Source organism: Primulina eburnea, chromosome 3 (genome assembly GCF_022965805.1).
Source record: "Primulina eburnea isolate SZY01 chromosome 3, ASM2296580v1, whole genome shotgun sequence".
Classification (NCBI taxonomy): Eukaryota; Viridiplantae; Streptophyta; class Magnoliopsida; order Lamiales; family Gesneriaceae; genus Primulina; species Primulina eburnea.
In genome coordinates, this window is record NC_133103.1 from 15,969,911 (window position 1) to 15,995,806 (window position 25,896).

The following is a 25,896-nucleotide window of genomic DNA, read 5'->3' on the forward strand; positions in this document are numbered from 1 at the left end:
ATGCACATGCAAATATATGATATAAAATGATACGCAAGTTTTCTTCTTCCAAAAGTCAGCAAGTAACTGGTATCCGAACAGTTGAATCTACAAATATGGAGCTCATAGAAAATGAATTGAATCTACAGATAAATTAACTCCTAATGCAATACGAGGGGGTGATCTACACAACTTAGCAAGCCATACATACACACACCGAGAAGGACCTCTTTTCGGCACAAGATTAACCACAGTTCTCCAACAAGTCTGGAAAGTGTTTACCGGAATATGTAGCACTGCGATGCAAGAATTAAAGAACAATCAACTACAAATTATCGATATGGCTTTGAAAAGTTATAAAAAAACGGATGTCTTAGATGGTTATCAGAAAAAGCACATGCAAAGTCAGATTGGAGACAAGTGGCGGCACATAGGGTAAGTCAATATAACGGATTTATTGAGAAATTACAAATTGTAATCATTTGGGATGTGAGAAACCTTCATCGTTTATATGAAGAACAGAATAATAAAATCTGCACTACATGAAAGTGAACCAAATGAACCAACTTATAAGAAAATAAGAAAATGAAAAAGACGCAGCTAAAACCTGAAAGAAAATTTTGGTCGTGCCATCGGTTTTACCTTTAACAGAGTTCCCTCCAATTTTAAGCAAGGACGAATCATCTCACTACATCAGCAACGTCACTCAAAACCACGTAATTTATTTCTATGCAATCTTTTGCCTTTCACACAGAATGGGAATAATCAATTACCTTTGAGAGCAGAAGCTGATAAGCCAGTAACACCAGAATCAGAAACCACGAGGATTCATGGAGAGACCGCCATCTAAGTGCCCAGAGATTTTATCCTTGCAAGTTGGACACATATAGCCAATGGATTCTGATGGAGCTTCTGATTCAACACTGTCAAGTTTGAACTCTGCTCTGCACCATACGCACACCGTTGTTAGCTGATTTGCATCTAGTGCGTTAAACGTAACGTCCTCCGAACCAAATGTAACTGAGGAATTAAACCCATCAACAATCCCAGCTATATTTCCTAAATTCATGGAGCTTCCTGAAAAAGATTGCAACTCTTCTCCATTCATAAAGCCGTACTTGAAGGGTTCCAGGTCATCGAACCTCAGCTCCTCGAATTCTGTAGCATTCCCAAGCTTCTGACCAGCCAAAGAAAATTCATGTTCTACCTGCAGTTATTGCATTTAGATAGAATTTATTAGCACGACATTAAATTGATTGAGGGGGAAAAAGCGCTACTACAGTTGTATAATGAGAAAAGAAAATGGACGATTTTGCATAATCCTGGAAATATTATTTTGAGTGCATGTACAGAATTAAGCTCGCTGACATTTAGAAAGTCACAATAAATAGGATGCATTTTATAATTAACAAGACAAATAAAATAATAAAAGAAGATATCAGTTTCCACACAGGAGAGATATTCGGCACTTGTAATCTTGTGCGGTGAAAATAATTTTTGCCAAAAAAAATTAATCATAACAAACAAGATCAAGAAGTGTTACATTATCTTAATTCTAATAATGAATTTGATTTCAAACACTTCAATCATCACAGATGATGGATACGACAGAATGTGAGATCATTCCCCTTTCAAGCATCTCAACTACACATTCATCACAAATCATTGGAGATGACAGAACTTTTGTTCCCCCTTCCGAGCATCTCAAATACACATTGTTTATCCATCATCACAAATCATTGGACATGACGAAAAATGAGATTGTTCCCCTTAAAAGCATCTCAATTACACATTGTTTATCAGGGCTTAGTTAGTTAGTGGCCAAAAGGAAGTAGTGGAGACCAGTCTACCAGACTATATGAATTTCATGTATGCAACAATTGAGTCCAGGTACCTAAAAAATGATTACCCCTCGACCCAAAATAATATAATAATAAAAAATATATGCGAATTATTCACCTTATTTGACATAGAGTCCAAGGAAGGGAAGAACTGAAAGGATTGAGTCAAGGGCACAGAAGCAACTGCACTTGGAAAATCAATTTCTCCAACAGTTAATCCACGAGCATCTTCTAGATGATCATTACTTGGATTTGAACACCCATTACCAAAATTCATTTCTATATTACTCTTTCCGTATTTATCAATGTCACATGACCCAATATATTCCGAGTCATTTACGCACTTGTCATCTATTTTAATGTCCACATTTGAGGTGTAATCATTTATCACCATACTATCAGTATCCATCATGGCTTGGCTACCATGTGCATTCAAGTCTATGTAAGCAGATCTGTCAACCTTATCTTCTTCCTGTACTACAGGAGCAGAAAACAAATTTAATTCGTGACTACCACAGGCAACAGGAGTTTCTTCCAAGTTAAATGCAACAGGAGGAAGATCTTTTTTGGTTTGTTCACAAGTTTTAAACTTCGGGGTATTATTTATTGAACTTTGGGCTATTTCAACTAACGCATCCATTTTTGATGTCCTTGGAAGCAAAGACTCCTGCGATGGAGATTTTTCATTCTTCTGGATGCTTGGAGGAGCAGTTATTTCACTGGAATTTTTCCCAGAATTCCTCACATGGACACCAACATGGCCATTATAACTTCGCCTTTCTTCAAAGACCTTGTGACAGAACTGACATTCATATTTCCCATCTTTAATGATCACCCCTTCCCCGACAGGAGTCCCAATTCTGCACCTTTTCGTTGTCTTCTGGTGGAATGCAAACAGATGCTGCAAGTACACATTCTTCTCATCAAAAGTCAACTTGCATTTGGCACATTCAAAGGCGTCTTGAACCTGAACTTCAGGAAGGTTTTCTATGCTCTTTGAGCATTCTTTATTCTCATGTGCACCAGATGAGGCTCTATCCAAAGTAGAATGTGGTGGCATGTCATGCCATGTGACACCCTTTTTGATATCAGAATGCACATTCTGTTGCATATCCAGTTAGTTTCATTTAACAAACTAATAGTGAAGATGATAAACACTAAGTGCTTACCTTTGCAGTTGACTCAACACATGCCCGCTGAATGCCATAAGTCTTCTGATCCCTTGGAAGATCTGCATCGCTACTCCCAAAATAAGATTTTAAAAAGGATGCAGCCTCCTGGCATGATAAAAATTGTTGTCCAGTAGGGCTGTGGTTTTTTTGGGGGGTGGGGGAAGGGCAGGGGGAAAGGGGAGAAAGAACAGATAAACAGGTTAAAAACTGTAATAACTTAAACAAAACTAGAAATCAAAGAAAAACTGGAAAATATGAATATAGGGGATGAAAAATGGAACTGCTTGCCAGACAACAAGGTAATTGCTTTTCAAGAAATGTATTCGGCTTTAGAATAATTAACAGCGGTAACAAATCTGACCGATCAATCACTAATTCACATTGCCTAGCCATTATATCCACAAACAAATTAGTTTCACAAATCCCAATAGCAGCGTTAATAACAAAACTGAGAGAAACCTTTCTAGAGCTAAGCTGAAATATAAACAATGTCAGTTTTGTTAGCTGGCATGCAACCAGAATCAGATATTTTCAGAGGGCAAAAACCAAACAGATACAAATGTATGATACCTGAGGAATGTAGACTCTTGACCATGGAATAAATAGAAGGCTTAACACTCCAAATACAAAGTTTAGAAACATTGGGACTTGCTAGACATACGATATTTCTAATGAAATAAATTTCTCCTCAAAAGTGACTATTTTAATCAGATCCCACTTATGAAAATTCCGAAAGGTCAGAAAATAAATACAAAATTATTGCAGCATCGAGGTCATTTATTTGTTCTTATAGCTTACATCAAATGCAATTCAAGAACTTCTAAACATACTGGATGATTGTACTTCACTTCAATATTTTACATAAAGCAGACTATTACCAATTTTGATTTCCTTTAATTTTTCATCCTCTGCAGGCTGTTCGGCACCTAAAGTATTGCTTAGAGTCCCTCATCCGCTTTATTTGTCTAGTAACACGGGGCCTCTAAACACCTTCTAAGTCTTTGTTAAGCATATCAATCGAGTTAAGTTTTAATATGTCCGCCATTCAATAGTTCGTATTTGTAGAGTTTGATTCCATTTCGGATAAGCTGACAGAAAGAAAGTTCCCTTGCTCTAATTGATCCTAATTAAGGGATAAATGTAGTGAACTCATTAAGACAGCCAGAAGTTAAGGGCAGAGCTTTATGTTCTATTGAATGCTGTCTCAAATGTTCCCATATATGTCAAATTGGTAGATTTTATACTGACAAAGAGTAGATTTTGCATTATTTATTCATGAGTATGGTGGGAAATAAAAACAAACCCACCAGGAGGCAGGAACCAGCAGAACAGTTAACCCCAAAAGGCATTACAAAGTAAAGTTGTCACACGTTCACCCGAAAAACAAAACGAAGAAACTTGCTAAGTTCCACAAAATGAATAATAATGCTTCGAATTTGTATTTTCTATACTGCCGCACAAACCAAAAACGTTCATCTCTCAATATATGTGCAACTGCACAGCACAAACTTCAATAAGCGTTAAATCCGTTAACTCCTCCCAGTTCCAGTATCAAACATATGCATCCTCCACATGGTAAATAAATTGATCCATTCATTGATCACAGAGCCTTCGGTGCAAACTGTGGAGCTTTTTGTGGTTACTACCCGTAGAAGAGACTGTGGAGTCTCTTCACCGCCAAAATATATCATATCCAAGGAATTGCACAGAGCCATATTTCTTGTTCATCCGATATTTTATTAGGAGACCATCCTTCTGGTTTTACAAATATCAGCTTCACATTCTTTCTCATCCAACACCCACCTTCATGATGATAAACAAAAGTTCTTTTCTTATTCATCAATTGCACCAGATTTGATCTTTCATTTTTGTCGATGCATATGAATCATTTTAGATATATACATTGATCACTTAGTCAGTGGTAGAAGGCTCATGAATACTACAATGACAAAACATAGTAGTACAGAGAATTGGGTAAGTATAATCATAAAGTAAACATAGATTTTCTCACATTATGACAATTATAGAAAAAAAAGCCGAATTCTACAACCTTATGTATCTGCGACAATAGATGGAAGGACGAAAATCTCGCCTCCTGATTCCAAGCAAGAGCTTCCAGCCAATGGGCAATGAATCTCCAAACATACCTGCATCAACATATTTCCTCTTCTTTCTAGTGCTACACCATTGCCCCTCCAAACTCCATAAAAACCCTAAAACATCCTCCTCGGTTACTAATCCCGCAGTCCTGCTCCTCAATTCTTGAGCGAATAGTTCATCACCATTCTTCTCCAACTCCTCAAAATTCACCACCTCACCCTTATTATTCACTTTTTGCAGCTCACCACCGACGCCACTCTCCAAAAAACCTTTTCTGTTCAAATTATTGTCTTTTATCGCCCTTTTCCGCTTCTTCTCCGCTGCATGGAGTTTGATCCTCAGATTTTCTTGTAATCCTTGAAAAACTGGTCGCTTGGTACCCTCCGTCACGGAAAGCATCGCCTCCGCATGCGGAGGAGCCGGAGGCGGAGCAGGTGGAGGAGGATTGTGGTTGCCATTCATAAAGTGCTTCAGGTAATGGATGATAGAGTGGTTTACGGGGTCGGAGGAGGGGTAAGAATCACGGGGAGGTTTAAGGGATGGGTGTGGGCCGGGAAGTCGGAAGTGGGAACGGTGCAGGAGGCGCGAGTAGGTCTGTCGGCGGCTGCCGGCGGACTCGTTGAAGAGCGAGCGATCGAGTTGGGGACAAACAACATCGTCTGTACTGCGTAGGTCGAAGGAGGAAGCCGAGCAAAGAGAGAGAGCTTGCAGTTCCAATTGGGAGAGCCTTGTGATGTCTATGCACTTCAAAGCTTCCACCTTTAAACAGGACGAGGATCGTGGTGCTTCGGCCGAGGCAGCACTAGCCATTCCTCGGTCGGCGTTTCCACCGTTCACAGTAGGGAAAATGGATTTTGTGTATGCGACAAACGATTTATACTCCGGTCATTCAATATCAGATTTTCTTGCGAATATCTAATTTTTTTTTTTTTAACAAAATTGATTTTATATATTTTTTGAATTCACATGATTATTCAAATATCTTATATACAATACACCCAAAATAATATTCTCGATTTAAAATCACATTGAGGAAGATTTACGATCATGCATGACAAAATTTCGTGAGGATCAAAATATTAGGCTTTTTTAAAAAAAATATATTATAAATTAATAAAGGCAAAAACTTGTGTGATATGGTCTCACGGGTCATATTTGTGAGACGGATATCTTATTTGGCTCACCCATGAAAAAGTATTACTTTTTATGCTAAGAGTATTACTTTTCATTGTGTATATGGGTAGGGTTGACCCGTCTCACAGATTATGACCCGTGAGACGGTCTCACATGAGACTCACTCATTAATAAAATATTTAATAAAATATAACAAATGTGAAAATTTTGCAAAAATGTAACAATCCGAGAATTTGATTCTCGGATTCATATTTAAAAAAAAATAGTCACATATTCTAACTACCACGGATTCAGAAATTGTGGCAGAGGTCACGGATTCTTAATCCGTGTCTTACCCCGTGACCTGGTAGATGAGATCCTACCTATGTGGGCACTATCCTCATTTCATTTCAACGGGTAAGATCTTGTCACACATACAATTTCAAAAAAAAAAATGGGTCTTATATATGCATGGGGCAATGCTCACATGAGTAGGATGAAATAAACCGAGTGACCTCCTCCCTTTCTATTTAATTGCATGCACCCTTCCTTCTTGCTTATCATTCCATTCACCTTTTCAATTTGTTGGCTTCGGTATTTCCATTCGCCTTTTGAATTTGTTGGTTGTCCACGACATTTCCATTTGTTGGTTCATCGGTGACATATTATTTCGTCTTCAGTATTTTTATTTGCGCAACGTTAATATTTTCGTTCGTTGGTAATAATTCTCGTCGATTTGTTATGCTCACAATTTTTTTGTTATCGAGACTTGTCAAGTATTATTTTATTTTATTATTGTTGAATTAATATTGTTTTATAATGTATTTTTTGTAAAAATGTTTAACATTGACATATTATTATATTGTTCATTGATCAATCATTTATTTTATACAACGAAATCTTCAGAGGTAACATTATTATTTTTGTTCATTATATTTATTATTGTTCGTTTATCGAGACACGAACTAAATTGTTATATTTAATATTTTTAATATTATTATATTATAAAATTACTAATACAAATATTGATAATAAAGTAATAATAAATATAAATTGTTGATGTTTGAAAAAAAATTTCAAAGTTCGTATTTTAAATGTAATTTATTATATTATTTAAATATGAAAATATTAGCGGCTTATCATTACACATGTTTAAAAATTTAATTTTTTTTATACAAGTCATAATAGTTTTTTTATTATTAAAAAACAAACAATGGTGTTATTAAATATAAATTTTAATTAAATTGATTTGACAATATAAATTTTAATAATAATAAAAAAAAACTTGTAAGTGATTCTTGAACTTTTATTATGATTGTATACATTATGTCATAGTTTTAATATATGTGTAAAAAATTCATAATTAAATTTTGTTATGATTGTATACATTATGTCATAGTTTTCGGTGCAGACATGGATACTGTGAGGACCTTACTTTACGTAGGTGGCTACGTCATTATCTAATATGGTAGGGTTGGATATAGTATCTCCGCAACCAGGCCCATTAAAATCCCTCGGTCTACTACATTTTCCCAACTAGTGAATTATGTGCATCGCAAGCTGGAGATTGACCAATCAAAATTCTGTATCAAATTGTCAACGAAATATTGTTATAGTTCGTTGTCTCGTTACATTGAAGAGCATGTCTATATCACATATGATGATAGTCTACAATTTATGTTTGAGTTGCCGACACTGGATTGCATGTACTTGTATGTTGATTCATCGCCAATGTTACAAAACGTAAGTGATTACGATTTTGATGCAGTCATGCCGATAACACAAGGTTTGGGAACAATATGTTTAAATGAAGCGGGACCTTCTCTGTATCACGTCGATGAACAGTCAGCTCATAAATACTCTGGGATCGACACTGGTCCTTGGGATCACCATATCACAGGTCACACTGAAGAAGACCATGCATGGGGGATGAATAGAACATGAGAATGAGATTTTACTTCAGGGGATCATCATATCACGGTTCTATCATGATTTGATGTCGCATGGGGTTATAGTAGAACATGCCAATTGGATTTAAATTCATGTGCTGATGAAGAAAATACCATAAATGTCACACATTTTGATAGTTTTGATGGGGCTGCAAATATTCCCGTTCCAATTACGGAACACATGGCTGAACAAGATGATTTATTTGGGGACAGTTCACATAATGTCATGAATAACGATAATGATTTGTATACTACATCAATTGACGGAGAAGATAATGATTTGTTGACAATGCAAATGATGGGACATCGGCGCGTGTGTTAATGTCTAGACCAATAATGACAGAGAACATTCCTATTGCACATGAGCAACATTTACGTGAAATTCCCTAATTTTTCAATGAAGTCTATGACGAACAAATTCCAGATTCATTTGGTATTCCTTTTGCATCACGAACAAACTTTTACAATCTTGAAAGGCCATAGCTCGGTGTAAAAATGGTTTTTAAGAGCAAAAATGATTTAAGAGCTTCAGTAAAGGATTTTTCTGTTCGGGTTTTGAGACATTAATATATCGTTGTCCAAAGTTCTCCGACAATTTGGAAGGTCAAATGCAATAACTGGTCCGAAGGTGGCAATTGTGGGTGGGGACTTCGAGCATCATTGAAAAAAAGTTTAGGCTACTTCATGATTACAGAATATGGTGTCTACCCAAGTCGGTATAGATCACCACAACCTTGACGTAAACATGATAGCCAGTACACTTTTGGGAATCGTGTGTTGTGATCCTGCATACGAGATCAAATATGTGCGAGAAAGTATTAAAGAAAAACATGTGTATGATATATCGTATGCTAAGGCATGTCAGACTTTGCTTCCTAAATATATGGGAGCTTTGTCGAAGTACAATCCAGGAACTGTTGTAGAATGGAAGCATCTTCGATCGTATGACCATCCACATAAAGTTTTGAACCTTGTGTTTTGGACATTCAGACCATGTATAGATGATTTTCGACATTGTCGCAATGTAATCATTGTAGACGGTACCCATATATACACCAAATATAAGCACAAATTACTCATAATATAACAAATATTATAATTTTTATCAAAATGTAACTAGATATTTTATATTAAACGAAATTTATTTGTAATTTTTGACTATAAATAATAAAACGTATATGCTGATGATAAATTGATAAATGTTACAAAGGTGATAAATTTTTTTAAAATATAAATAATAATTTATAATACATAAATAAACTACTTACTGTAAATAGTTATATTATCTTTACTTATAATAGTAACAAATAATTATAATAATAACAATAGACTAATACTATTAAATAATTATTATTAATCTAAATAAAAACGATTAGTTAAATAATCAATATCATAATACATTAATATTTTCCGTTGAATTCTAAATTTGTTTAAACGTGGATGCAAAAATTAGTACACAATTAATACTATTATTATCTAAATTTAATAACTATAAATAAATATATTTAAATTACTGTCATTAGTATAAATAATGTAATTTTTTAACCATGAGATAAAGCCATTATTTTCATAGTTTGAAGAGGAACATGAAAATCTTAATTTGTTTAATTCCCAAAATGCTAAACAAAGTTACCATAACTTCTAAATTCCCAAACAATTAAGATTCTCAAATCATAATAAATTTGGGGAATTAATTTCCAAACAATAATAAATCAAAAAATAACGCTACAAAAAAATTAATTCCAAAACAATAATAAATAAAATTAAAAAAAATCATAACGTTATCTCTTAAGATTCCCTCGTATGAAATAATTTGTCAAAGTTAAACATTATTATAAAAAGTACATTATAAAACAATATTAATATAATAAAACTAGAATAATTTCATACATGATAATTTTCGATAACAACAAACTTATTAACACAATGTCCGACCGAGAAGAATTTTAATTAACAGAAACGGTCGCCGAAAAAATGAAACAAAAAAAAAAAGAAAAACTAATGAAGGGGAAAAATAAGTAAGACGTGCGCTGAGAAAATTCGAAGAAGTGGTGTTCGAATGGTAAGTCTTCGGCACAATTTAAAATGGAAGGCAGAGTCACGGGATTGGAAGGCGGAGTCACGGGATTCAAAGAATCCGCGACAGCCATTGAATCTGTGACTCCACTTCTGTATTTTTTTTTTAAATTGAATCCGGAGTTTATACACCGGATTGTTATATATTTACAATTCTACATATTTTTAATATTTTAATATATACTTTTTAAAATTATTTTATTTTTTAAAAAAACCCCAAAATAATAAACGGTAATAGCTTCATCAAAAAATTATTCCTACACATAATTTATTTAAAATTAAAGAGTACTTTGATTCACATTTGACATTATTATATCTTATAACAAATTAACAATGATAATATTAATTATGCTATAGATTTAAAAATTATATAGTAGAAAATGTTGAAGAATTAAAAATATAGTTTTATGTTCTATAATTTGGATGATATTTTCTATTTGAATGGCATTTCAAGTTTATTTACTATTTTTATATCAATTTTCGTGTTTTTCTTGATTTCTTGAGATCGCCACAAGGCAAAAAAACATGGCTTTCAAATGTCCACTCAGCTCTTCGGCTGCTAGATACGGCAGTCTTCACGCTTGGACATCCACAGTCATACATTCAATCCGACGGCAAAGTCCATCAGCCCCTTTTGTTTTAATTTGTGGGCAACCGGTGGGATTTCAGTGAGGAATGATTTTGGCAATTCTGTTGAAGCTCCACTGAGTTACATCCGTGGCTTTAACGCTGGAGACGGCGCTTTTCGTCCATCAGTTACGCCCGTATTTGTTAATCTTGATTCCAATAATGAGGTTCTCTCTCCTTCTGGTAAAATAATGATATTTGCTTTTAGTTATTTTTTTTCCTGTCTTGTATTTACATGATTTTCCAATAATGCGAGTGAGGAATTTTTGTATTGCTATGAGGAATTTTATGTTATTGGTTTGCTGTATGGATAAAAAATATGAGAAAGAAATTTGTTCTACCAATAAATTAAGTATAACCCTGAAAAAAAAAAACAAGACTAGCTCATCAATTGTGTAAAGTTGTTTTGAAAAATGAGTGAAAAATTTTGTTGGTTGTAATGTAAATGGAACACGTATTTTTGTTTTAGTTGTGGTTGCTACCACATATATTCTGAAATTCCGGAACTACAGGCATAGTTGAAGGAATAGAATTTCAATTGGTCTCGTGGAGTTGCTTAGTTTAACTAAGATATGGAGAGGCATGAGGCCTCTTTTATTTCTCCATGAAGATAAATATGACCAAATATTAGATATTGTCCATGAATCTCATACCCCAGTGCCTAAAGATTCACAGTGAACTTTCATGGGAGTTTCTATATAATAAATAATGCATTGATCTCTATTTTGATTCGTTTCTGCTGATGAACACCATGGCATAGTAGGAATTATATAAAGAAAATTACACTTTGGATTTTTATCTGCCATGAGAAACAAACTGCACTTAGAGTGCTATATGGACATTGGGCGATTTGAGCATCTTTGTTGGTAGCCTGCCCCTGTTAGTTTTTATTGGATAAACAAGAATGCTGATTTTGTGTGCATATTTCTTTGGTTAATACAAGCTATTTGCCATTGGCATTTCAGAGGAGAGAGCGGTTGCGTTGGTTATCGGAGGAGGTGGAAGGGAGCACACATTTTGTTATGCCCTGAAGCGTTCTCCGTCCTGTGATGCTGTGTTTTGTGCACCTGGGAATGCCGGAATATCTAACTCGGGTGATGCAACTTGTATAGATGACCTTGATATCTCTTCCAGCTCTTCAGTGATTGCATTTTGCCGTGAATGGGGAGTTGGATTGGTTATGGTCGGCCCAGAGGCGCCTCTTGTTTCTGGCCTTGCTAATGATCTTGTTGAAGCTGGTATTCCTACCTTCGGCCCCTCGTCGGAGGCTGCTGCCTTGGAAGGGTCGAAAGACTTCATGAAACGTTTATGTGACAAATATGCAATTCCAATCGCTAAGGTATTAAAATCCATTGTTATTAAAAGCCATAAGGCATGCGTGCAGGCTGAACCATAGTTGTCAATAGCCCCTGTAGCCCTCGCTATAGCGAATAGCGTAGCGAAGCGACACCACATCGCTGCGGACCGCTACGCACCATGAACTTTGCAATAGCGCTCGCTATCCTCGCTATTAGCACTATAGCGACAATCGCGATAGCTGAAATAGCGACGCTATTGCAAAGCGAAGCTACATGCTTATTTTCTGTCTTTTTTTCTTTTCTAATTTTGGTTTTTTTGGCGTGTACTTAGTTAGTTTTTGCTGGAAATTATATTTTTCTGCACTTCTTGCTTTATTTTTGTGTCTTCTATGATGCTTCAATGAAAAAACTTGAAATAATTTCAGGTTTTAGTATTTTACAATTAAAATTGATGGAATATTATGCTGGAAATTAAGGTTTTTGAATTGATGTTACTATATGCTTTATATTATATATTTATATACTTGTGGCGCTTTACTTTCAAATAACCCTCGCTACGCTATTCGCTATGCGCTATAGCCATGGGAAACCTTTGCGCTACGGGGCGCTATGCGCGATTGACAACTATGGGCTGAACAAAGCCTTTGCATCTAGAGGAATAACGAGTTGAAGCCCTATTAACGAGGCGCACGCCCCATGGGCATAAAACTTGTGTCATGGTGCGCCTTAAAACCTTGGTGCGTTTTAAGCATGGCTCAAATGAAATGAATGTGTACTTTTAGACGCCGTTTGACCCATGAGATATGATGATAAATGATGAAGTAATCATTGAAAGCGATACATGATATAATTATTTTTGAACTTCAATTATTGTAGAACTTAAGCCGAACGCGGGATGAAACAAGGATGTGGAGATATGATATATTTTGTTTCTCATACATCTAAATTGTGAAATTTAATTACTTAGAGCGCAAAGCTTTGATAAGCCATGCCCTTGACTTGGGCATTGAGCCTAGGCTAAAGGCCAAATGTGTCTTTAATAACTATACTTCATATTTTCGCTACCTGTTGTGCTCTTACCCTATGTGCTCTGATTTTGCAGTATCAAACTTCACAGATCATTTGGCTGCAAAAGAATATATAAAAAATGAAGGTTCCCCCATTGTTGTAAAAGCAGATGGCTTAGCGGCAGGAAAAGGAGTTGTTATTGCAATGACATTAGAGGAAGCATTTGAAGCCGTCGACTTGATGCTTGTGAAAAATGTTTTTGGTTCTGCTGGTTATCGTGTCATTATTGAAGAGTATCTGGAAGGAGAAGAAGCATCGTTCTTTGCTATAGTAGATGGAGAGAATGCCATACCTTTAGAATCTGCTCAGGATCATAAACGAGTTGGTGATGGGGACACCGGGCCTAATACTGGTGGAATGGGTGCATACTCTCCAGCCCGTCTTAACAAAAGAATTCGAATCTGTTGTTATGAAATCTATAATTCTTCCTACGGTGAAGGGAATGGCTGCAGAAGGCTGCAAATTTGTGGGTGTTCTATATGCTGGGCTTATGATCGAGAAGAAGTCTGGAGTACCAAAGCTGATTGAATATAATGTTCGATTTGGAGATCCAGAGTGCCAGGTTAGTCCTAGTTGGTTTCTTTTTGGTGTCCTCTAATTTAAGATACTCCAACTATACTAAAATTATAGGTGAAATGACTTGTGATTTTGATCTGCTCAATAATCACTGGAAATTGTTAGAAGATTTTGCAAAAAGTTTGTGTGAATAAATTGCCGGCCATGTAGCCTCTATACATTGGTTTAGGGAGACACGACTGCTTGTGTGGCTTATTAAGGAATTCGATTTCCTTGCTCTGGTTTCCAGAGTTGGTATTGGTTCAAGCTTGTCATTTTTATTTTGATTTCTCATTCTCTAGGGTAGTCATTGTTCCTTACGTTGTTTTCGTCTCCAAGGATTCTATATTTTGTGAAATCATTTCATTGCATTGTTGCAAGATTTAAAAACTTGATTGTTGATGGAACCATAAGAGAGTCTTTCTTTATATACAGTTTCCAAATTGACTAAGTTATCTAGTTTTCTTTCTTCTCTAAATGATTCAGACTTCCATCAAATTTACCAAGATATCTTACTTCTTACCCTTTCACGTTTAAATTTACCAAGATATCTTACTTCTTACCCTTTCACGCTTTGCAGGTACTGATGGTTCGTTTAGAGTCCGATCTAATACAAGTTCTACTTGCAGCTCGCAGAGGAAAGCTAAGTGGCTTATCCCTCGAAGCTCAGCCATGGTTGTGGTCATGGCAAGTGAAGGGTATCCTGGAAGCTACAACAAGGGGACAGTAATCCGAAACCTCGAAGAAGCAGAACAAATAGCCTCAGCTGTTAAGGTATTCCATGCTGGTACTGGTCTCGACTCCGATGGCAACTTCATCGCCACTGGTGGGCGTGTTCTTGGTGTCACTGCTAAAGGGATCGATCTTAAAGAGGCACGGGGTTTAGCGTACCAAGCTGTCGAGCAAATTAACTGGCCAGAAGGGTTCTACAGGCGAGATATTGGATGGCGAGCTCTGCCTAGAAAACAGTATGTGACAGAAACTTGAAAGCCACTCTTCCGTTGCAACACAAAATTTTGTGAGAGATTCAGATTGGTCAACAAAATATTTGGCCTCAAAATCGGAAGGATCGATGAGATGAGTCCTTTGAAGATCCATGAACATTTCGATTTAAAACGACACGAAAGATCTCCTTCAGTGAAACCTAAGTGATGCCAAATTTTCTTGCTTGACATTCGGTAGCTACACAGACGTCATTTCAAATGATTTCTTTTCTTTGGTTACTTTTTGTTTGTAAATAAGATTGGGATGATCCCTCAGCACAAAGATGTTATATTTTGATTAAAATGCTTCTGTATTGTGTTGAGTTTTTAACATATAATCACTCTCAAACATATCATCAGTAGTAATTGGAATGTTAAATTGACGTGCAATTTATGCATGTGAACGTAAAATAGAGACTAAAGTTAAATACAATCCCATTTATTTTAATATCGAATATGATCCTCCCCCATTTAATAACATGCGGCGATGAGAATGAAATATAAAATATCAAGCATATGGTTAGTTGGTATTTTAAAAAATCTACAACTATGATAGGCAATTTGTGAAAAATTATCTCATTATCCACGTGTCTCAAATAGAATAAAAAATCCAAGTCCTAAACGGACAAATATAAGTTTCAAGTTTAGGCTAAAAAACATGACAATACATAAAGTTTGTATCGTACCATTTGTCATATTGCATTTACAATTTGTGTGTAGAATCCTACGACTATTACATTTGTTTCCAAATTTTGATCATTACCAGTACCATCTAACAATGTTGTGCATCAGAAAAGCTCTTCCAATACAATTTGCAGCACACAAATTGGGCGTGCCCCGATGCTACGTACTACATATATTTCCACCAAGTATTTTTTCAACTGCTTCACACAAGCAATATCTCCTATACATAATTCTTTACTTCTTCTATGAGAAAGAAATATGTTTTAAACTAGTACAATTTTGTACCTTCTATTGACATGATTGCTTGTATTCTCTGAAAATCTACTTGCATTGTCGATTTAGCTACACTTCAAACCAATCAACGTGCTTATTTGAAACGTTAGTGTTCTTTTTCTTAGGACTTGTGTAGCGATTATTCTCGTACTTCGCTTTAACAATCAGGGAATACATCAAGTCTGCCTCAGCTGAAGTATCATATGGCATGCCTATTATGCTGCAAATTATAGTTTGAATGAAATTTACATTAACGAAAGAATGAGTGAACGGATGTTCAGATAGCTGTAACTGAAATTGCATTCATACCCAGAAAGAAGCTCCTCTAGAATAATTCTCTGAGATGGCGTAACATAATGAATACAACTTCTTGGACACTGACCCACAGCAACCCGAACTCGATAATCTTCACCGTGGCCTGAAGATTAAAAGGAGAACAACCACAAGCCAACTTTACAGAGATCAAATATCGAAGGGGAATGAATTTTCCTATTTTCCTTCGTTGGGTATTTAGTCCATCAATAACCGAGTGGTTAAAACAGTAAAAGTTTATATATTTAGTTAATCACATTCCATAAGCTTGAATTTTTTCAGGAAAAGTGGTTTCAAAATGGCATCAAAGCCAGGAGTTACAATATGCAAATGCTGCAGGAGTTACAAGATGCACTACCCGCGACCATTATGCACACGCTGGATATCAATTCAGGGCACTTCGTCTTTGCTTTACAAGTAAGGGAGCATGTTTTTCATTTAAATATTATTGTGAACCACCTCTCATGAACTCGAGTTTTTGGAAAAAGTTATTTCTAACAAAAACTAACCCTGAGAAGCTGCAAATGCTGATCCAGATAGTGAAGAAAATTTGAAAGCATGAGGAGCACTATTCACACACGAATATGGACAGCCTGAAATATCGAAATGAGAGAGGTACAAAAGGTAAGAATTATACTCATCGGTAATGCTATTTACAAGGTACTAGGATTGTCATAATTAAAAAATATAGCATGTTCTCTGCATATTCTTCTTGCATTTCTTACAAGAAGCATTGCACTAATGAATAGTAAAGTACCAAAAGAGCCAAGTCTTGTTTTGCAGAAAAACAAAATCACGAGCTTTAAGGATGCAACATTTTCTATAAACCAGCATGTGTTTACTGTCTTTTTATCTGAATTTTTTTTGCTTGCTGCATATGGATATATAATCACTTCGTTTTCAATATCTCAAGATAATTATAATCAATTAAAATCCAACTTTTATTAGTTCCTAACTAGACATTCTATATCTTCAAATATACTACCACAGTTTTAAAAACTAAAACTGTATGAGCATTTGCTAAACAAAGCTGGATATTGAGTTTGAGCCTAACGAATCGAATTCGAACTTTGAGTTCGATCGAATTTGTGTCACACTAATTCATATCTTGAGAGTTCTGATCTAGCTAAAACAAATTCAAGCTTGAGCTAGAAAATGAAAACTAGCTGATGTTTGGCTCGATTTGGTTAAAATGCACTCTCAATAAGAATCAACTGCCGGCAATAATTGATAATATTGTAAAAGACTTGAAAGGATTGAAGAACAAAGTCAGGGATACCACAAAACCATGTAGTTAATGGCGTCATTAACCACTCGCGAGAAGATTTGGCATCGAGGTTTTAAGGTTTATACATAAATGAGTAAAATTGTAATCAAGTCCATTATTCAGAATTTGGAACATTTAATTATGATTAATGCTTGAAATAAGAAGGAATAGCATAGGATTTGGTACCTTTGCCAATGCAAAGAACCTCGTTCACAAAGAGATCAATAGCCTCAGATTCTGGTTGGTCGAATGGATCCATGCATTCTCTACAAATGCCAAAAATCAGGTGGAAACAAATAAAACATCGTGAACTCAACATCTTGAAAAAATACGGACTAGTTCTTTCAGAAGAAGTTATAGCAACCAAAAAATTATTATACACTGCACTAAATGATCATGACACAGATAGTAGACCATTGACGGCATGCTTAGTAAGCAGAAGCATTCAAATGTCAAGTTTACCTCTCAATAATTTCTGATCTACTGTAGTTTGATAGAATCTGTTCAATATAGCAAATAAGTGTCGGTTAATATCAGCAGATCAAGAAATATATGCAAACAGTCTCTAATATGGGATGATTTATACATCAGGGAATTTTTTTCTGTTGTCAACATTCTAGGCCACTGGGTGAACAACAACAGGTACAAATGCAATTGATGATATTCAGAAAAAATGTAGATATCTTGTCTCAGTATAAGTCAAATTAATGTTCAAAATTTCTACACCTAAAGGTTCAGGAAGCTAAAAACCTTATCATATATCAATTAAACTTGATAAACAATATCTTTTCTACAAACAGCAGTTCTTGAGAAACAAATGCTCAATGGATATGTAGGGGAGAAACTAGGACTTTTGGAAAACTTATAAAAGTGAAATTCCGAAATCCTCTGGTCTGCCGCTGTGAATAGCCAAAACCAGTATTAATAGAAGCTAACGAGATTTGATATGAAATAAATAGATAAATTCAAGCCAAAGTGATTTAACCGAGTCTTTAATCCTAGATAAACAGAATTAATAGGGTCAGCAATTAATCACCTCATAGGCTTGAATCACTCGACGAATCATTGTATCCGAATTTCGCCCATCTCTCATCACATCTGGATGAAACTGCTTAACCTGCAAACCCCATTCAACCAGACACAAAAACCACCCATAAAACAATAATTCGGTAGAAATAACGTAACGCAAGCGTAATTCTCAGCATCGCTCAAAACAACCCATATGATTCCCAACTTCAACCCTCTAAATATATCAATATAATCAGACAAAAACAGTGGAAAAAAGCTTGCTGAAATGGTTACTTTGATTCGAAAAGCAGCTTTCAGCTGTGCAGGTGAGCAATGTGGTTCCGTTCCCAGGATGGCATACGCCGTAGAAGCCGTCACAGGGTCATCATCTGAATCTACGTTCATCCCATTATCGTAACAACACTTGGCTTTGAACGAGCGCGAAATTGACGGGTAGAATTTAGAAGTGCAAATCAATGAGCAGTGACTATTGTTAATGGAGCTCAAGACTAAGAGCGGTGCTCCTGCAATGGTAATCCGATTGCACAGCGAAGCGACTTCCATTTACTAGCGAAAATCCAAGCACAACAACGAAAGACGAGCAAAAGTACCGCTAAAGACAGAGGAAGATGATTTTGTTTATATTTCAGGAATCTAGAAATTTTACATTATTTTGTATTTTTTCTTGATATATGTTTCGTATTTTACTACAAAATTACTATTTTATATTTACTTTTTATCAATACCAAAATAATTTTATTAACATATTTTAATATATTATATGTTAACATAATTCAACATATAATTAAATTTTTAAATAAATTATAATATTTAAAAATATTATCAATGTATTTATCATTTAACTCACGAGTAAACGATAAAACTAATGATCATGTAAAATGTCGAGTTTTTTCTTTCTCAAAACAAAGAGTAGGTCTCTTGTGAGACTGTCTCACGAATCTTTATCTGTGAGACGGGTCAATCCTAACGATATTCACAATAAAAATTAATAATTTTAGCATAAAAAGTAATATTGTTTCATGGATGACCCAAATAAAAGATCTGTCTCATAAATTACGACCCGTGAAACCGTCTCACACAAGTTTTTGCTCAAAACAAATTAAAGACATCATTTTTGTTTCATTTCGACATAATTTTTTGCAATACATCTAACATGATTTATTTTTATAAGTTCTTTGGTAGAAATAATAGTATTTGTTAAAATTCCTCTTGTATGAGTTTTTCTTGTAATAATAGTATTCTTTTTTTTTAAAAAAAATATTATCTTAATGATGCACATCAATTTTCTGAGAAATGCTACTTTGCTCTTTCTTTACATGACTTAATCATTTTTTTCAAAAAATTCCGACATTACACTTTTTGATCCGATGTAAATTTCTAATTCAACATATGATATTATATCGATATCAATTTCGACTTATTGATATAATATTTGAAGACATCGGCTTTAAAAATGTTTCTCACCTCTAAGAACATCGTTTATGATTTTATAACCCAATTTACTCGATCGTTAGATTAATCATTTGCAATTAAGATTACCCCATTTTTATTTTAAAGTCAAATCAATACGGTAAGAACATGTGCTTTGAATCGACATTGGGGTTGTTTTAGTGCACGAAGGCTGTCCGGTTTTCGACATAACCGAAAGCTCCCCGGCTTTTGCTTCCTCCAATCTAGAGACTGATCCAGAATTTTACGTTTGAAGAACCACATATTAAGTAACAGCAGTGCGCGATAATGTCGGAGCTATCGAAATGTCGAACGTATAGATCAATCGAAAACTGAAATAGATGAATTATCCATTAAATAAAATATTATGTATTTGAACCAAATAAAATTGAGAGATACAAAAAGTAAGAGTAAAACATGGATCTTTAATCCATATATAAAGTGTGACATCATTGCAAAAGATAAGTCTCATAAATAATGCAAATCTTTCCAGGTTGGCCTTCTGGGCACTAAGAAGCGACCAAAAAGAATAAAAGACACTGAGATTATTTTTTTTTTTTGATAAGAAAAAGACACTGAGATTATTATTACCCAGAAGAATCAACGAGCTCTCTAGTGCTCAAGATATAATCACCGAAGCTCAAAAACACATGATCTCCAAGCACTACATCGACCGGAGGTTGATCTTCAATGCAGTTGACATTAATCTTACCCTTTCCAAGTTGAAATTCTCCTCTCAAATTATTGTAATCGCGCATCAGCAAATATGCTTGCAATCCCTGCACAAACTTGGTATTGCCAGCATATAACGCAGCAATGGCATCGGTGTTGAACACTAGAGCAGGTCTAGTCAAGATAATAGTAAAGGAGAGATTTGAAATCCCATGAAAACCCTCTTCGGTAAGAATCACTGCACGAGGTGGAATCAGATCCGATGGTAACAATAAAGACCCAAGCACGTCCCGAATGTATTGTTCCTGGGAATTAATTATGTCTTGAAAAACTGTTTTATCATTGTCCAGTGACTTAAAGAAGACCTCTACCATGTCAGTAGGTTCAAGGGAAATTTTCTTTCGCAGCTTTTGAATGCGATTTACAACTTCTCGAGCAACTCCAGCCTCGAACAATGAATCATCCCCACGCAAGTCCAATACAACCAAAACATCACCATCACCAGCTGCGTCCATTTCCTCTTCTTTCACATTATCAGGATACTTGAACTTTCTAGTTATCTTGATATCACTAAGCTTCAATACATGTGTGGCAATAGTAACCTCCCCTGCTTTCTCGAAAGCTAAGATATCTTCAGTTGACATCGCCTTCACCTCTTTCGCGACAATTCCCATCGATTTTCCTAGCCTTTTCCCCAACACACTAAAATCAGGTTCTGCACACAAGGAAGCATACTTCAAAGTGTCGTTGCATGGGTCTAAAGACTTCACATTAAGTTCTTCAAGTACATATTCTCTTAGTTTGCCGGTGATATCATCAAGAAACTCTGCATCAGGATGCACAATCACCATGGCCCTCAGTGGTGTTTTAAGAGGTTTGTTGTGACGCTCACGAATGTTCCGTGCAAGATCTATTATTGTCATCATCCGATTGACACTTTCTTCAATACGATCCCCTGTTTTGCCTTCCACTTCTGGAAATTTGCAATAATGAATGCTATCTTCTGAACCACTTGTAACTTTCCTCAAATTCTGATACAGAACTTCAGTAAAAAATGGTGTGAATGGAGCCATTGATTTACATGCAGTTAGAAGTACATGATAAAGAGTAGAAAGAGCAGTTCTGCAATCCTCTTCTCCTGTGCGACCTTTCAGTCTTTTTCGATTAAATCGCACATAAATATTTGTCAAGTTGTCCAAAAACTTAAGTAGATAAGGAACAACTGTGTAAAGTCTATAAGCATCCATTTCTTGCCTCACAAAGTGAACCAAACTATGCGTCGCTGAGTTAATCCATTGGTCGAGTACATTGGATGACTGCTGAAGAATTTGTTGGTCAATGGGTGCAAATGGTGCAAGTCCTTCAACTTCAAGTCTTTTAGCATTTTGCAGAAGGAACCTATATGCATTATACCATGGCAAGAAAACATCTTTTACCACCCCATAAACTCCATCCTTTTTAAAACGCAAAGGTTCAGCACGAACAACAGGGGAGTTAATAATGTACAGTCTTAATGCATCAGCTCCATAATCATTTATGACTTCTGATGGTGGGGGATAATTCTTCAATCTCTTACTCATCTTCTTCCCATCCTCAGCCAGTACAAGCCCATTACAAATGAGATTTCTGAAAGCTGGTTTTCCAAAAAGTGCAGTCGACAGAACCATGAGAGTATAGAACCATCCACGAGTTTGATCTAGCCCCTCAGCCACGAAATGCCCTGGGAAATTGTTCTCAAATAATTCAACATTTTCAAATGGATAATGGATATAAGCATAAGGCATGGATCCGCTCTCAAACCAGCAATCAAACACGTCTTCAACTCGTCGAAGGACACCAAATTCAGGTCCTCGACTTGAAGGGATTGTGATATGGTCAATTTTATGACGATGCAAGTCTGTCACCTTAGCACCAGAAAGTTTTTCAAGTTTTTCAATGGAATCCATCACCACAATCTCCTCACTATCGTCACTAATCCATATAGGGAGTGGAGTACCCCAAAACCTACTTCGACTGACAGCCCAATCTCTAGCATTTTCTAGCCAATTGTGAAAGCGTTTTTCCTTCACAAAGTCAGGGACCCAGTATGTCTGTTTGTTGTTCTCAAGCAATTGATCCTTTATCTTCTCCACAGCAACAAACCAGCTGGGCACAGCTCTATAGATTAGAGGAGTATCTGATCTCCAACAAAAAGGATAACTATGAGTAAAGCTTCCAGTTTTGACAAGCCTGTCTTTCGACTTCACTGCTTGAATAATATCTTTATCTGCGTCTTTTACGTAACGCCTGCTGAAGTCGGTGATTCTCTCAGTGAAACAGCCATCATCATCTACCGCAACAACTAGGTTCTCCCCCTTGCTAATTATGGAATTCTCCATACAAACACGGTAATCATCTTCTCCAAATGCAGGAGCACAGTGGACAATTCCAGTACCGCTATCACTTGTTACATAGTCGTCTGCAACAACTCTGAATGCCACATGAGAGAAATCCTTGAAATAATCAAACAACGGGATATATTTCTTTCCAACAAGTGAAGCTCCAGTACACTTGTCCAACATTTCATAAGAATCAACATTCTTTGTTTTTGCACCAGAAGATTTGCTCTTTAGGTTTGAATTTTCAGAAACACCAACAACTCCATCAGGTAATTTTTTTTTTGCCTTTTCAACAGGAAGCTCTGCCAAACGAGATTCAGCAACCACATAAACTTTTCCATTGAACTTATTGCGAACCTTCACGTATACAAGATTGGCATTGACACAAAGTGCAAGGTTGCTAGGTAAAGTCCAAGGAGTTGTGGTCCATGCCACAAAAGATGCACCATCTGAATCATCAATAATGGGAAAGGCTACCATTATTTCAGGATCTGGGACTTCCTTGTAGTTGGAATTGGCTTCAAAATTAGACAACGGAGTTTTGCAACCTGTACTGTATGGCATCACCTGCAAAAGTAACAGGCAAAAAATTTAATTTGTAATCAGTGCGATATTATGATGTGCAAAGAAAATAACATCCAAACATCATTGCAACATTAAATTAACAAACTACACAAGAAACTCCCTGAAAAAGTATCATAACAGGAAAAAGAAAGATGATCTCACAAGCCATGACTAACAAAACAGAAAAATACACAGTGAAAACTTGTTAGTACACATTGACAAGATCATATAGTTTTTGTAGGAAACTAAATTTATTAAAAATTATCATCAATAAATCTCAAAGTACTGGATGGTTGGTTTGCTGGAATTCAGGGAATTATTCCCAGTTTCTTAAAAATAATAATTCCCTTTCCTATTAGCTCATGTTTCTTTTAGTTTAAACATCACACTTAATTGCTCTCTCGTTTTGTTTTGACTTGCAGTTTCTTGAGGAAGAGTCGATCCCCCTTGATGTACTTCTGCTTCAGTATTTTCAAACTATACAGGCCGTGTCCACTTAATCCATATAAAAAACTTATGTATTCAGATTAGTAAGCAATAAAAATTGAACAGTGCACGAAAAGGTGTAAGTGCTACTAACACTTATCCCTTGCATGAAATGAGGTTTCCTACATACCGGAGGTTTATCGATAAGAAATCTTCCAATATTATTATATAATTTTAACATTTCCCCCCAGAATGTCTCTGCATTTCTGCAATCCATCGTACTTAATAATCTTAAAGTAGACTCCACGAACCTCACTCTTATCATTATCTTTTGGTACCAGAACATCAAATGCCGCCGAAATGTAGGCAGTTTCAGGGAGCAACCACTATTGGCAACTATCAAATTTTCAGAAATAAGCAGTAAAATACAACATGAGCAATGCACAGCATGGAAGAGCTGTAAAACAAGCGCACCAGTTGAAGTTTTTAAAATCCAAAAAAAGGTAAACTTCATAAGTTACTAAGCAAATTAACAAGAGGCTCTTAAAAAAGGAAAGGTCTAACCTTAAAACCTCTATAAACAAGACCTTTCTGATACAACTGCGCAAACGTCCACCACACAGTTTCCATGAAATTCAAATCCATTGTCTTGTAATCATTCCTAAAATCAATCCACCGGCCCATTCTAACCACCGTCTTCTCCCACTCGCTGACGTACCTCTGCACAATTCCCCTACACTCCTCATTGTAATTCCCAATACCCATCCGAATCACATCCTCTCTACTCTTAATCCCTAATTTCTGATCGATCTCATGCTCCACAGGTAAACCATGGCAATCCCACCCGAATCGCCGGGTCACGTGATGACCAGTCATCGACTGATAACGTGTCACGATGTCTTTGATCGTGCCAGCTAAGATATGACCGTAGTGCGGAAGACCAGTAGCGAAAGGCGGCCCGTCGTAGAAGATGTATTCGGGGAAGTCCTTTGTACGCTCGAGCTGAGTTTCGAACGCCTTTATTTCATCCCACAGTGAAAGGATTTTCTCCTCCTGTGCGGGGAACGAGTACTCTTTTCCTTCACAAACCTCTTCCATGGTTGATCTCCACCGCCGGCGCGGAGGCAATTGCTCGTATTTGGCGTTGTTAGTAGGGTTTTGCGGTTAGGAAATGTATTTTGCTCAAAAGTGGAGCAAATTGCTTTCTGCCCCCAAAATCCAAAGTTTCCATAAAACCCTTCCATTTTAAAATTGCATTTTAGACACCTCGATAAAATAAATACTTACATATTTGTAAAATATAATTTTATTCACTATGACAAATTGAATAAATAGAATTCGTTTTGTTATTTGACCTGATAAAATTACCAAATAAATAAAATTAAATATATAAATGAATAATAAAATGGGAAAATGATAATTATCTCTTTTCAGATGAAGAAGAATTTTTTTCTTCAAATTGAGAAAATAAATTAAAACCATACAAGGCGTATCACACTTCATTTTAGTATTTTTTTTTATTGATATTATTTTTATTTTTATTTTAAATTTAATAACAAATATGCTAAAACATAATCTAGAACCAAATGAAAAATTATTTTATAGATATGATCTTCATTTATAGATGCACTTCAAGGGTGTGAATTTGTAACTAAATACATGAAGTTATATGACCTATTTGATTTCATTCGAAGTAATTATATTTGAGCTCGACTGGTTTAAAATTTGCTTAAATTCGACTTGAATTAAAGCTCGATTCAGAGTTATTTTCCAAAAAAAAATGAAAAACTTAAAATATATTTGATAATATAAAATTATATCTAATCTAATTTATAAATTCTTAAAGCTCGCGACTCACAAATTTCGAAAAATAAAATATACTTTAGTTCCACTTTAAAAAAGTTTAAAATTCGATAATTTTAAATACAAATAAAATATTTTCATGAATAAAAAAAAAAACTTATGTTATATAATAATAATTTTTTATTTAAAGCATTTATGGCATGTGTCTGAATTAGGTCATTTCTTTCCTTGGATTCACTAAGAATTTTCAACAGATTGTATCGGCAACTCTTGATTCT

At 35.5% G+C, this 25,896-nt stretch overlaps 4 protein-coding genes across 6 annotated transcripts; 1 reads left to right on the plus strand and 3 right to left on the minus strand.

Annotated features, from left to right (window-relative positions):
• Positions 1 to 13: 13 nt before the first annotated feature.
• On the minus strand, positions 14 to 6,001 carry LOC140826968 (uncharacterized). Of its 2 annotated transcripts, none has more exons than XM_073189533.1 (5): positions 5,043 to 6,001; positions 2,990 to 3,128; positions 1,939 to 2,898; positions 753 to 1,186; positions 14 to 275 (listed from the first exon to the last, which is right to left on the minus strand). In XM_073189533.1, exons 1-4 carry the CDS (start codon positions 5,900 to 5,902, stop codon positions 791 to 793), a joined length of 2,355 nt encoding a protein of 784 aa, XP_073045634.1. In that variant the 5' UTR covers positions 5,903 to 6,001; the 3' UTR covers positions 14 to 275; positions 753 to 790. The 2 variants fall into 2 exon arrangements, with proteins under 2 accessions (XP_073045634.1, XP_073045633.1); XM_073189532.1 differs by having other exon boundaries at positions 1,939 to 2,922; positions 5,043 to 6,000.
• Positions 6,002 to 10,708: 4,707 nt separating this feature from the next.
• On the plus strand, positions 10,709 to 14,942 carry LOC140826969 (phosphoribosylamine--glycine ligase, chloroplastic-like). The gene is given in 6 exon segments (XM_073189534.1): positions 10,709 to 11,024; positions 11,823 to 12,208; positions 13,266 to 13,597; positions 13,599 to 13,785; positions 14,359 to 14,440; positions 14,443 to 14,942. Coding segments are annotated over 5 exon segments (1,095 nt in total). The 5' UTR covers positions 10,709 to 11,024; positions 11,823 to 12,037; the 3' UTR covers positions 14,766 to 14,942.
• A 459-nt stretch (positions 14,943 to 15,401) lies between these two features.
• Positions 15,402 to 18,949, minus strand: LOC140826970 (uncharacterized). Its single transcript, XM_073189535.1, has 7 exons — positions 18,600 to 18,949; positions 18,334 to 18,414; positions 17,760 to 17,797; positions 17,484 to 17,563; positions 16,540 to 16,623; positions 16,028 to 16,136; positions 15,402 to 15,938 (listed from the first exon to the last, which is right to left on the minus strand). Exons 1-7 carry the CDS (start codon positions 18,867 to 18,869, stop codon positions 15,788 to 15,790), a joined length of 813 nt encoding a protein of 270 aa, XP_073045636.1. The 5' UTR covers positions 18,870 to 18,949; the 3' UTR covers positions 15,402 to 15,787.
• A 1,179-nt stretch (positions 18,950 to 20,128) lies between these two features.
• Positions 20,129 to 25,035, minus strand: LOC140826971 (isoleucine--tRNA ligase, cytoplasmic). 2 transcript variants are annotated; one of them, XM_073189537.1, is made up of 3 exons: positions 24,380 to 24,513; positions 24,006 to 24,081; positions 20,129 to 23,392 (listed from the first exon to the last, which is right to left on the minus strand). In XM_073189537.1, exons 2-3 carry the CDS (start codon positions 24,054 to 24,056, stop codon positions 20,363 to 20,365), a joined length of 3,081 nt encoding a protein of 1,026 aa, XP_073045638.1. In that variant the 5' UTR covers positions 24,057 to 24,081; positions 24,380 to 24,513; the 3' UTR covers positions 20,129 to 20,362. The 2 variants fall into 2 exon arrangements, with proteins under 2 accessions (XP_073045638.1, XP_073045637.1); XM_073189536.1 differs by lacking the exon at positions 24,006 to 24,081 and having other exon boundaries at positions 24,380 to 25,035.
• Positions 25,036 to 25,896: the final 861 nt, after the last annotated feature.